Source organism: Schistocerca americana, chromosome 3 (genome assembly GCF_021461395.2).
Source record: "Schistocerca americana isolate TAMUIC-IGC-003095 chromosome 3, iqSchAmer2.1, whole genome shotgun sequence".
NCBI classification, from domain to species: domain Eukaryota; kingdom Metazoa; phylum Arthropoda; class Insecta; order Orthoptera; family Acrididae; genus Schistocerca; species Schistocerca americana.
The window spans coordinates 525681616-525696199 of NC_060121.1; the positions used below are offsets into that span (position 1 = coordinate 525681616).

The 14584-nt window shown below is 37.9% G+C and overlaps 1 protein-coding gene across 1 annotated transcript in view; it reads right to left on the reverse strand.

The window, feature by feature from the left end:
• Positions 1-14584, reverse strand: part of LOC124607017 — a 231844-nt gene that overhangs the window by 63376 nt on the left and 153884 nt on the right. The window contains exon 8 of the mRNA XM_047139176.1: positions 1742-1869. Coding sequence (XP_046995132.1) covers positions 1742-1869 — 128 coding nt within the window. The remainder of the gene's footprint in view (positions 1-1741; positions 1870-14584) is intronic.

The following is a 14584-nucleotide window of genomic DNA, read 5'->3' on the forward strand; positions in this document are numbered from 1 at the left end:
GTTCTAGATTCTGTATGCCATGAGGAATGTCATACCCACTACTCTTGCCACCTCCTCACATTGGTATTCCAGCACCAAGTGAACCTACACAATATCCTTGCCCAACCCTACACAACCCCTGCTTCCAAACCCTTGCCTCATGGCTCACATCCCTGTAATAGACCTAGATGCAAGACCTGTCCCATACATCCTCCCACCATCACCTACTCCTGTCTAGTCACCTAACCCATCAAAGGCAGGGCTACCTGTGAAGCCAGTCATGTCTTCTATAAGCTAAGGTGCAGTCACTGTGCTACATTCTATGTGGGCATGACAACCAACAAACTGTCCGTTCACATGAATGGCCACCAACAAACTGTGACCAAGAAACATTTGGACTACCCAGTTACTGAACACGTCGCCCAACATAATGTTCTTCATTTTAATGAGTGCTTAACAGGCTGTGACACCAGCATCCTTCCTACCAAAAGCAGCTTTCCTGAATTGTGCAGGTGGGAACTCTCCCTGTGATATGTTCTACAGTTTTTATGACCCTCTGAGCCACAACTTTCGTTAATTATTGTTCTTCACCCACCTATTCCCTTCCATGTTCTCACTCCCTCAGTACACAGCCTTCTGTTCCACTAATACATCCACAGCATTTTTAATTCTCACCTTTTCCACTGCCGCCCCCCCTTCCCGCACCTGCCATTCATATAACTTCTTGACTGCACTAGCTGGTCCACCCTCTCTCCACCTCATCCCTGTATGCTCCCAAAAGCAGCACTTTACCATCCCACAACTCTACCCTGCTATCCCACCCCCATCCTGCCCCCATCCAGGTTGCTTCTGCCATCTTGTGCAGATGCTCACAGTCTGGCCTCAGCAGCCAGAAACTGTGGTAATATATGTGTGAGATGCATTTCGGTTTTGTCTAATTTGGAAGGAGGTCTTTTTGGCCAAAAGGTAGCTTGTTTCATAGTCTTTTTGTTGCACCTGTCTGCAACTCGTACTTCGATCAAGTGGTTCACATCATATACATTATGAGATCAATAAATCCAAAATTAAGAAGTCTCCCTTTTAATGACTCAAGATTAAATAGCATATTACTTGCCAATGTACTAAAAGTGTACATCATAAACTTGTTTAGTTGGGAATTATATGATTACAGCACAGATATACTCGAAGGAAGAGACTGATAGTGATAAGTATCAAACCTAAGTTACTATTATTCTTTTTTATGTGCATACCTAACTTTTTCTTAAAGCTGAGTGGAGGATTGTCTTCCCTATAACTATTTTTTGATATCATAAAATACTTTCCATCATCAGTTTAAACAGCATAATTACTAAGAACTGTTAATCATAATAAAGTATTCTACTTCTACTCATACTAATTTAAAGATAAATTTGACTCAAAAACTAAGAAGCAGGAAAGTAGTTGTTTATCTTGCAAAGTTTCCTATAGCGTTCCATTTGAAAGATTTTTTGATCCTTCAAGTTGTCTCTGGAACATAGGGCATAATACAATATTTGTTCGTACTCTATGTTCATATTCATATTCCTCTGTCCTATCAGATCATTACTGTAATGGATCATTTCCATTTTACTTAACAAATGACTTAACACTATGCCAACTACAGCTGTCCATTGAGAGTGAATGCAGTTGTCTTTTAGAAAGAAAGATTATTCAATAGTTCAAAATTTATGAGCCATACATGTTGCTACTTGTTTGAAATAATTCATTAACATCAAATTATTACCTGCTTTAAATGAAAATGCATGGTCCACAGGTGGAGTACCACATTCCCCATGCTGATATAGTTTCAGGTCACACCATTCAACTGGATGAATATCACCTTCCGGTGTATATACATAGCCAGTTTCCAACCTGCAAGCAATATTCTGTTAACACCTGGCTTCTCTATCAAGCAGTTATTGCACAGGTTCCAATACAGAGGTTCCAATATAGAAGTGACTAAACAATGTTGTTACACTTTTAGAACCAATTATTTAGTTCAAGTCAAAGAACAAATAAAGTATTCTTTTTCATTCTTTTATGCAATTTATACCAATCTAGTCTTTCTTTGCACAGTGCATAGTGAAATATTTATTTTAAGGCAACTAACTGTAAATCATATTTTGCAAAGAGCAAGATCTATACAATAATGATAGTATGAAAAATTGACAGGGCGATGGAATTATTAGTCAATATTGCTATTTTGTGTTAGGTGTGTTTTATTTTGTAAAATTTCACACTCTGTAAGTATTGCCTTGTGCCATGAAAGCTGAAATTATTGTAAGGGTTTGGCTAGGTAATTTGATACTACCAGTTTCATAATGTAAATGTCCAGTACTTACCCCTGCCTAAAATATTAAATGAGTAATTTAGCTCTGATAGCTTTCCAAAATACCTACAGCATTCAAGAATGATGTGGGTACTAAAGAAAGGATAAGCAGACAACATGAAAATGTAAAGACTGGCTTCTCTTTTATCTCATTTTTGAAGCATCATAGAATTGGTTATTGTCTTACAAGAAACTTTCTTGGTGACACATGGTTTGATTTCCAAAGCAGAAGCAGCACAAATTCATCCATAGTAGAGTGTACAAAAGTTATATATGATAAGTGTTCTGTGTCACAGCGTATTATTGTGTCTAGCCAGGATATTTGCCACAGTTCCCCACAATATGTGGGGCTAGAATCATAAGGAACAAGAGTAATTAATGAGTTTTTTGGTTATACTATAGCTAAAAGGCGGTGGGTCCAAGTATAACAAGATTTCAAGTAAAACACAATTTTTGATGAAGCCTCTGTCAGAGGATGACCACTGCCTATGGATTATGGCTCTGAGGAATGCTTTATGTGCAGCCACAGGACGCTGTGTTATGACTCAAACTGTGTACAATAGGCTGCATGATGTGCAACTTCACCCCCAACTTCCATGGTGAGGCCCATCTCTGCAACCACGACACCATGCAGCGTGGTACAGATGGGCCCAACAACATGCCAAATGGACCACTCAGGATTGGCATCACATTCTCTTCACTGATGGGTACTGCATATGCCTTCAACCAGACAATCGTCAGAGACATGTTTGGAGGCAACTTGGTCAGGCTGAACTTCTTAGACACACTGTCCAGTGAATGCAGCAAGGTGGAGGTTCTCTGCTGTTTTGGGGTGGCATTCTGTGGACTGATGTATGCTGCTAGTGGTCATAGAAGGTGCCATAACTACTGTACGATAAGTGAATGCCACCCTGCAACCATATCAGCAGCATATTGGTGAGGCATTCCTCTTCGTGGATATCAATTCACACCCCATCATGCACATCTTGTGAATGATTTCCTTCAGGATAACAACATCGCTGGACTAGAGTGGCCAGCATGTTCTCCAGACATGAACCCTATTGAACATGCCTGGGATAGACTGAAAAGGGCTGTTTATGGACAACTTGACCCACCAAATTGCTGTCGAGCAACGGGACAATCTGGACCAACAGTGCCTTGATGAACATGTGGATAGTATGCCACGACGAATACAGACATGCATCAATGCAAAAGGACGTGCTACTAGGTATTTGAGGTACCAGTGTGTACAGCAATCTGGACCACCACCTCTGAATGTCTCGCTGCATGGCAGTACAACATGCAATGTGTGGTTTTCATGAGCAATAAAAAGGGCGGAAATGATGTTTATGTTGATCTCTATTCCAATTCTCTGTACAGGTTCCAGAACTCTCAGAACCAAGGTGATGCAAAACTTTTTTTGATGTGTGTAAAATAAAAGAAGATATAAATCAACCACTGCAGAAAGCAAAATTTTTTTAAAACATATGAAAAAGGTGTAATGTTATCCTAGAATATATAAGTGAAATCATTATTCCAGGAAGTGTTTGAATTGTCTGCCTCCAGTACTGCAACACATCTGACACTTGTGTGCTGCTTATTGACTGACTGGTGATGCTTGGCATGTACAAACATCTTCACATCTTGCATTTACCCCACACTATGCCTTATGCTTTTCTACTTAATGCATGTGGTTTACGCTTTCAGCACCACAAATGAATTATGCATTTCATAGATGCGGGTTTTGCCAAGACTGGGAGAGGTTGTTTACAATACATAGGTTTCTGGTTTCTGTAGAAATTTTGTGCTCTATTTCACTGATACCAGTCAATTGTGGTTAGTGCGTGAGAATAGTGCATTGTATTTAGTATTGGTTTTCTCTAAGCTTCAGACCACAAAATCTATCAACAACATAAAAATGTTGCTGAATTTGATGAGCACCACAGTTCAGGAGATTATGTCAATAAAAAATGAAAAGTTGGTCGAATGGCCCACAAACTAAAAACTTAAAAAAATTTGATGCCTAATAAACTGAGACAGATTGTGAGACTTGAAATTTCAAGTAAAATCTTCAGCAGACAGGTTAATGACAATGACAACAAATTTTTTTGTGATTTCAGGTAGAGCTAGTTGTCTATGTAATTTGAGTATGTTTTAAAGTTTCAGAACAATAAAAATTAGAAGTGATGTTCTTCTAATACTTTTTTTATTCAAGACTTTGTCATGAAATAATTACATAAGAAGTGTAACAAAGTTTAACTAAAATTCATAAACACTAAGAATTTCCATTTTGTATTACACAATCTCAGAAAACGTAACAGAAATATTTTATTTCCAAACTTTAAATAAGTAGCTCAAATGTGTAGATCAATCATTTGTTACCAAGCCATGAAGTATTACTGCCAGTCATATTCTTTGCAGAAGGTGAATTGTACTTAACCATATCTTGCTAGATATATATTATTATAATAGAGGGAAACATTCCACATAGGAAAAATATATCTAAAAACAAAGATGATGTGACTTACCAAATGAAAGTGCTGGCAGGTCGACAGACACACAAACAAACACAAACATACACACAAAATTCAAGCTTTCGCAACAAACTGTTGCCTCATCAGGAAAGAGGGAAGGAGAGGGAAAGACGAAAGGATGTGGGTTTTAAGGGAGAGGGTAAGGAGTCATTCCAATCCCGGGAGCGGAAAGACTTACCTTAGGGGGAAAAAAGACGGGTATACACTCGCACACACACACACATATCCATCCACACATATACAGACACAAGCAGACAAGCTTCTGTAGTCAGTGGCTCCTCCTCTTGGCAGAAGCGTTGAAGGACAAGGAAGAGGGATGAATAAGAAGGGCTGGTGAAGTTTAGGAAATGAGAAGAGTTGGGAAAAGTCTCCCAGAACACGGGATCAGGGGAGACTTGCTGGACAGGACAGCATCTGACAAAACTTGAAAACCTAAGAGTTTAAAGGTCGAAGACAGGGTAATAAACAATACACAGATTACTGACAAAACATAGTGCAAGAGTTAATATGAATGGAAAGCTAACTGCATTGTATGTGGCAGAGGTGGACGGGGCAGGGGACGGTGGAGGGAAGGGGGGAATAGACAGGTCAGGAAATAAAAGATATAGAAAATGAAAGGGGAGTGAAGGAAGGAATAGTTCCTGATAAGAAATGCTGAGACTGAAGAAATTAATGTAAATTAAGGCCAGGTGGATGGCCAGAACCAAGAATATGTTGTATTGCCAGTTCCCAGCTGTGGAGTTCTAAGAAGCTGGTGTCTGAGGGAAAAATACAGATGGAATGTGTGGTGAAACAGACACCAAGGTCACACTGTTATGTTGTATAACATGTTCTGAAACAGGTTCAGGGCATTGTGTGCTGCTAAGATACACCCTCTGCCTATGCCCATTCATCGTAATTAATAACTTGATGTTAGTCCTGTCAATGTAAAAGGCCGAATACTGTTTACATAACAGTTGGTACATGACCTACATTATTTCACAGGTGGCTTTCCCTTGGAAAGTATATGTTTTGCTAGTTACAAGGCTGGTATGGGTTGTGGGAGGAGAATGCAGAGGGAAAGTCTTACAGTAGGGATGGTCACAAGGATAGGAGCCACAGGGTAGGGAAATCAGTGCAGAAGCAGCATAGGGTCTGACAAGGATACTGCCAACATTGGGAGTGTGAAGGAAACCTATTCTAGGTGTGGTGGGCAAAATGTCGGACAAAATGGACCTCATTTCAGGGCATGATTTTAGGGAGTCATAGCCTTGTCGATGTAGCTGATTAATACACACAAGACCAGGATAATACTGAGTGATAAGAGGTGTACTCTCCAATTGTCTCTTTGATGGGATCAGCAGTAACAGGATTGGATGGGATGGCCTGGGAAAGCTGCCTTTGCCCTAGGCTGATCAATCTAACAGTTACAGGACCGAGAGATCAACACCAGCACCCAGTGGCAACCACGGAGTAACAGCACCACACAACGTGAAAGGTATCGACATGCCTGATACCCACCACTGACAAAGCCTACCCTTGCATGACCTGTCGCAGGCAGCAAAACATCCACTACTGCTCTAGCACCCGACCTAACTATTGCAGATGTTTTTTTCCCTTGTCTCTTGCCTTGGCACTTTTTTCTTTCCTGTGCCCTTCAAAACATTAACCATCATTTGACTTTTGACCCAATCTATCTCCAGATGAGCACATATTAATGGTTAACTTTAACCAGACGTACGCAAACATCACAGTATCCACATCCTGTGACACCCCACTTTAGTGATAACTAACCCTTATGCAGAGATGGCAGTAGACTTTTTGAGTTGGCCATAAAAAAAAGGGGGGGGGGGGGGGGGGAGGAGCCAAGATTGTGCTCTCCTACAACTTCAGCAGAGAGATGACAACCATCTGTCTGTCCACCCAAATAAATCACTAATGTGTAAAAGAGCAGGTTGAACCCCATTGCTGGAACATGTTTCTGAGTGTAACATGGTTGTATTCTGTGGCTGCATCGCAACCTGTGGCATCTGTATCCTCTCTCCAATAACAGTTTTATGAACAATGTATGTGGAAATTGTCCTTAAAACACACCCTCATCTCATTCTCCTCCAGCCCCACACCCACAGCCACCTCCATTCCCTGTGCCAATGCACCAATGCCAGTACCCTATCACATTTTGTGTGACTATTGACATTCAGTGCCCCAATTATAAGTTTAGTTACTAAAAGCATAGGTTTGGATTAAGAAGGGAAAATAATACTGTCAAACTAAACTAGGAAAAAATTTATGATTACATTATATGACTTGTATATCTTACCTTTAACAATGAACAGATAACATAGCAAAAAGCACACTTAATTTTTCACAATATTAAGCCATTTCAAATAATTTGCTTCATTCTTTAACAAAGCACAGAAACCACAGCAAAAACACATTTGAGGTTCCACTATATTAAGACACTTCAAATAATTTGCTCTGCACTGATTTTAATAAAGTTAAAAACGTGTGCTCAGACTTTCAGCAAGTGAGGTATGGAGTGTCTTAAGGGACAGCACATTCTACACATACATGACTTGACTGTAACAGGAAGCAACGATGTTATTATGTATGCTGACAATGGTTTCTTCTAGTTTACAGTGAAGCAAACAAATTACTGGTGGAGCACTGAAAATGCTAAAAAATACTTAAGTGCCAATAACCTGTTTGTAAGTGAAAACTCTTGCAGATAAATACTACTAGAACAGCCCAGACACAAAACTTCAGACTAATGTTCTTTCCTGCATGAGATATACAATCGCACATTTCTGGGAGTTGCTGCAGACAAATCCTTTATGTGAAAGCAACAAATAAATAATATCTATTCTAAAAAAGATTTGAACATATTCTTAATTAGGTTGATATTCATTACAGTAGATAGAGACAAATTATTAAAAACATACTATGGACTCATAAATAACCTGCTACACATTTTATATTCTGCCTACTATAATGTTTTCCTTACACATACATGGCTATGTCTTATACTGATAATATTAGTTTGATGTAACTGTTTATATCTAACCCTTGTATATACGGTGTTGATTTATGGCTATGCATGTATGTTGAGAGTTAACTATTTTTCTATGTCCTGTTGTTATATGTTGCACAAGGTGCTTTTTCATATGTTCCATGTATTGTTTTAAATAATACTGTATGTACTAATTGCTCTTTGCTCATTAAGTTGCTGTTGTTTATTGTTCAAGTATATTTTAAGTGAATAAGTTACATTCAAGAGTAATCCTTTAAACATAACAAAATACAGTGTGTCCATATTAAAGTTCCAATTTCCAAATGTTGTAAGAAGAGAACCACTGCTCAGAATTATGTCAAATCTGAACAGCATATTATTGACACAGGGGGAAACGTCATGGGGAAAAAAAGTATTAACAAAAATTTCACCAATAGCTGATGCTGTAAGTATCTTAACATAAATGGGGTCAGCAACAAATGACAGATGAATTGCATTATGGTGGCTATGGTTTGAGTTGCACATTACACCATCAGTACTGTTCAATATGCACAGATAGAGACAAGTTTGGCAGTCAACAGTTCTGGCAATATTAGTTAGGTAAGCCTGTAAAACCACAGTTTAATACTGTAAATAATTTGTATTGATTTATTATGAGTAATGCAAATTATATATTCTCTAATATGTAATGTCTTTGATCTACTTTAAAGAAGTGTAAAGGTTTTATGACATGTTTACTCTTTGCAAGTCAAGTTCTTTCTATTATTTGGAGGAGAGCAGTATTTAATTATGTTTATTTGTGTTGACTTCTTAATGTGCTTAAATGATGAGATTTTTTAAAAATATGTTTGTTGGTAACTACATTGTAACTGGTTCATACATAGGAACTTAGCATTATATAAAGAAAAACCCAATGTAGTTCCCCTCTGCAACGGAAGCAAGTTGGTGTGCTAGGAAAGGTGGTGCTCGCCTAGGTGCCAAACAAGAGAGCACAGTGGGGAGTTGACAGCAATTAACTGATGAGCAAACAGCGCAGGTGAGGCTTATAGTATTACAAGTGGAATGGAATGGCCCCAGATTTAATATGTCACTGTAAAATGGTGCTCTCGATTTGGGAAAAGCTCTAAAATTATTATTAACAATGCCAAGAAGAGGTAAATAGAGCTTATTATTGCCAATGGAAAGACCACCTAGCCATCACACACTCGCCACCTCGATTGCGCAACCACTTTGTCACACTCACGAAAGGTCAGAAATGTATTAATGTATGAACCAGTAATGTTGTGTTTGGTTTTATGGAAATATAATCCTAATGTTCAAAAATGTGTTTGAATAAAGTTTCCATCCAATGCACTTTTCCAAGTAGGATCCTCACTGTTAGGTAATGACATCTGAGAATGTTGTTTGCATAAAAAGCATTAACAATTCTATGGTGCATTTTTTTTATGTGTGGCAAAGTTTTATGTCAGTACACTTAATGTGCTGGGCAAGAATTACATGTTTCTCTTACACATAACAGTGACTGTCCATGTTTGAATGTTTTGAAATGTAACTAGAAAATGAACTTAAAAATCAGTTTAGGAAAGAGTATTACTTGGAAAAGAGAGTACTAATGTTTACTGATTTAAAATTGTTTTCAAAACTTACTTGTTTCACAAGTGGTACTATAAACATTTTGTCTAAAGGTTGTTTGAAGTAAAAGTTTACTGGAAATTGTCTCTGTTTTGTAGAGGTTATTGTCTGGGTAAAGAGTGTTAAAATAGTACAAACTTAATGATCTCAAATTGAAAGAGTAGTCCAATCCTACCTTAATGATACATAAATTTGAAAGTGTATACAATTTTGATGTTACAATGAAAGGGCTAGTTTGTGGGATCACATTTCTTTTCCATCATAACAAAAAGAATAAATCAGCTTAGTAGGTTTCTAGCTAATGATTCTTGAAGTAATCACTGAGAAACAAAGATAGAAAGTTTGTATACTGTGTGTCCTATTTGCTTCTGTATAGTGAATGTGTGTATTAATTGTACTTGACTATTATTCTGTGCTATCTGGTCTTGTGTGGTTAGTGAAGGGCAGGTTTAAGCAGTATTAGTTAAAGACAAAAGTAATGATTAAAGTAAACAAGAGAAGGGCTCATTTGCAAATCTAGTGACTACTTGACTACTAAAGTGACAACTACTGCTACCCACAGTAATTTGTCCATTTGGGTGTGTTCATTGCATTTCATAGAACAGTATTTAATGGAAGTTCACTTTGAAGAAATAAAAACAGGTTCTTGATGAATAATGCTTTTACATTATTATGCCTAATTAGGCTGGTGACTGTGTAACTATTTCATTTAACAGTAATCAGTTACTGTTACTCCTTGCAAAATTATTTTTTTCTGTCATGTACCTACAGCTATTCTTATGAAATTAAGGTTTGATTCCAATTTTCCGTTTGGTAAACTTGGTCAAATTTCTAAATTCCTCTCAGAGGGTAATATTTACTACACGTTTAGGCCATATTTGGCAAATTTACCACCACTGTAGTGTTATACGTTGCTGCTTTGTGACAAAAATAAAACTTGTCATCACTAGGTATACTGCATGTCAGTATAACGAGTGGAGCCATAGTGTTATAAGCCCATCCATTATGGCAAGGTCAATAAAATGATGACTTCAACCCACACCACACAGTCACTTTTGCAGAATTTAGTGGTACTTGCAGAATTTAGTGGTACTTGCTGATTGTGCAGATTTTGTGTTGCTCACATTCTGAAATTCTGTGTATTGACATGTTCTTAGAGATGTAAATAGGCTTCATCTGCCCACAGAATGTTCCATAGCCATTCACTGTCCACTTCCATGTGAGCAAAAAATTCTAGAGCGAATGTTTGTCTTGCTGGAAGGCCATCAGGAAGCATCACCTAAACATGGGTGATTTTCTATTATTACCGATGCAGGATGTTTTGTAGGATTTTATGCACCATGCTAACAGGCACACCCAGTGTTCGGGCAGTTCCCCATGCTGTGCATGTTTGTACACCACTGCTCGACCTGTCCTGTAATGCTGTGGCCACGTCTTCCATAGACGTCAGATCAACTGCTTTCCTGCTCCTTCCCCACTGCACTTCAAAAGAACCTGTCTTTTCAAATTTTCTAATAATTTTCTCCAGACCTTTAACAGGCATTGGACCAATGTCTTTTTTTCATACCCTAGAGTGTCCAGATCTTCTGCAGCACTAGTGGCATACAGTTACCATTCATGTAAAAGAGCTTCACCAGCAGTGCAACATCATTCATGACACACACACACACAGACACACACACACACAGACACACACACACACAGACACACACACACTCTCTCTCTCTCTCTCTCTCTCTCTCTCTCTCTCTCTCTCTCGCTCTCTCTTTGTAAACACTAGTGCCATCACAAACCAAAGATGACAAATGTCAAAAATTACCAACAGTGAAATTAACAAAAAGAACAAACTGTCCCTCAGTTTTTTGACGAGTAAGGGAGCAGGATTCCATGCAGAATTCAAACAAAAACCACCAACCACCATCTCTTTTTGTTATTTTAATTTCAACAACTTCCTTAATAACACTATCCCAACAGCTGGAAGAGCATGACAGAGACTCTGTGTTGTTATATTCCATGGGATGACTGGTGTCAATGGTCTGTAATGGTGGATTTTCTCAGCTGTTGTAAGTGTTTGTGCCACTTATGCTCAGTACACTGGTCCTCCACAGTCATGATAGTCTGACCAATATGTGACATCCAGAACTACGAGGAATACAACAGACATCCTCCTTATACAAACCAAGATCATCTTTTATGGGACCTAAAAGGACCCTGATCTTAGATGGTGGCCAAATACATGCCTTCATGTCATATTTCCACAAAATACGACCAATTCTGTTTGAAATACTCCCTGTGTAAATCAAATTGGCCATAGACTTTGGTGCCACTTCGATATTATCGTCACTCACCCAGTGCACAGTTGGTTGAGAGTGTAATGCACATCTAATCTGTCTTCCACTATAATCTTTCTGAGGAAAGATGACTTCAAGATGGGCTAACTCAGCTGACAAATTCTCAGGGTATGAAATGAGAAATGCCCTCTTAACCAAGATATGATGTAACCCTTCACATTGAGCTGGGTGGGACAACTGTCAGCCTGCAGATACATGTCAGTGTGAGTTGGCTTCGTGTAAACAGCATGTCCCAATGTACCATCCAACTTCCTTCTGATGAGCACGTTCAAGGAAGGGAAGACAGCCATCCTTTTCCACCTCCATCATGAAATGAATATTTGGGCAGATTGAATTCAAGTGTTCTAAAAAGTCATTCAAATTTTTGCTGCCATGAGGCCAAAAAGGAAAAGTATCATCTACACATCTGAAAAAAACACGCAAGTTTCAAATCTGCCAACTCAAAGGCACGTTCCTTGAAATCTTCCACAAACACATTGACAATAATAGGTGACCACAGGCTTCCCATCACAACTCCACCTGTTTGCTTGTAGTTTCTGTGGAAATTGAGGCTTTTAATTTGCTTCCACAGGGTTTACTTGCTGCAGTCTTGTCTTGACAATGGCAGGGTGTGTTCCTGTCAAAATATTGGCAGTTGTAGACGGCGTCACATGACTGTATTCCAGTAAGTTATTTGAACAGCCCATGCACTGCACATCTGTTGATGTGCTTATTCTGTCACTTGTGGTGCCATCTATTGATCAAATTTTCATTAAATTCTTTTTATTCCTCGTCATTTCCTCATGCATCAATAAAATGCAGTTCAAATTTGACATCATTCTGAACAGTGGTTCTCTTTCTCCATCGTTTTGAAAGTGGAATTTAAATTGTTGTCACCCTGTAGTTACTGATCTTTAAAACAATAATTTATCAAGAAGTTAAGGACCCAGATAAAAGCAAGTAGAAAACAGGATATCTAACTATTCATTGCCTATTATAGAAGAGCTCTCAATCAGGTTAGTGACACAATGCATACCAGCAAATAGTTGGAAGTAGCATCAGCAGGCAGATTATCTGCGACGAATGAAAGACTACTAATTATTTTGTTGATCATCATTAAAAGTACAGTCAGGAAAGTCAGTTATCTGCCTTAAATCCAAAGACAGTAAATTTGTCTGCTATCAGTGGATTCTATTAAGTCACAGTTATAACTTTTGACAGAGGATCATTACAGAAATGTCTGTTACATCTCTTGGTGATTTATACTAGATTTAACAATAAAGTTGAAAAAGTTGCATTCAGAAGCAATCAGACAGCAAGTTAAGCCAAGAAGAGAAGAAACTGAACAGAATTGAAAGTCTTGGATTGAGAAAGATAACGAGGAAAAATTTTCATAGGTTTAAATCTCAGCAGCTGTGTAGCCAGGAAAACATCAGATTGCAAGTCTACTAGTCAAATGTTTAAAAAACAATTAGAAATGCTATATGGCAAGAAATCAGACTGAACACTTGAAGGACTACAGTGAAATTTCTTTAGTTACAAATACAATATTAGTAAGCCATTCATTCAGAACTGTATGCAGATTTAAGAATACATAGAAATTTTAGTGGCAGAAGGTGAAGCTGTGAAAGAGAGCTGGATTATGTCATGAATTCTCAAAATTTTACAGCCAAAACTTCATCACTTCCATGCTGCTGAGGATAATGTAACAGCATTTGACAAAAATCTCACCACATTATTTAAATGTTTGCATCTGGAAGGATGTAAATATAATAGTCAAACATGTCTGAAAATGCTCTCACTCAAAACAAAATAAACACTTTGTCAAAGGAAGTCAGCAGTAAAAATCTACAGTTCAATGTGTCAAATGTACCAAAAACAGGCATATGAAGAAACAGTGCAGAAATAAAAACATATGTTAAATATTTAGCACATTGTAGAGACAATTATTCATGCAGCAACTGCAAATCAAAGGGTTATTTTGCCAGGGAACATCCAAATGTAGCATCAGACAGAAATGACACAAGCAAAAAACTTGACAGCAAAGAACTGAAAGGTTTCAAAGGAGAAGGACTATTTTATGTTGCCAATATGAATGACATAAATTTGCTGTCTGATCAGTAAAATGCTTCGTACCAAGATCGTGGTGCCATGCAACACATGACATTTAGAAGGAACTTGTTAATAAACTGTGTAAAATTAAATCAACCTATGGTGTTAATTGGCAGTGCTACTGAGTGAGAAGGAACTGGAGTAGGAGACACTGAATTAAAAGCTTATGATTGTGAACAATGGTATCACATAGTCCTGGAAAACGTTTTATATATACTGAACACAAACTTTAATTTATTTTCAGTAGTCTTATGTAAAAGATACATTCAGACTGGAAATGTGAACCTCTCAATTTTCAAAACCACTGACAATTTGGAATCTTTAGGAATAAGCAGACATGAATATCAGCTGTATAAAATGTTGTTTTGTACAAAAGAGTCCAACAAATGTTTGACATCAATTTAAGTTAAAATGTGGCATGAAGAGTTACCATATCAAAATGTCACTTATGTTAGAGACATACTAAAAAGATATGGCACTAATTTTATTGATGACTGGAATGGCTATGTATGTGTTGGTTGTATATGTCACAACTGTCACAAACAATGTCACAAATCACATCCAACAAATACAAAGATTGTTAAACATGCCCTCGATGTAATTCGTATCGACTTGTGTGAAATCAACCTCAAGTTATTTAAAGATGATTTTTTCCATTTCT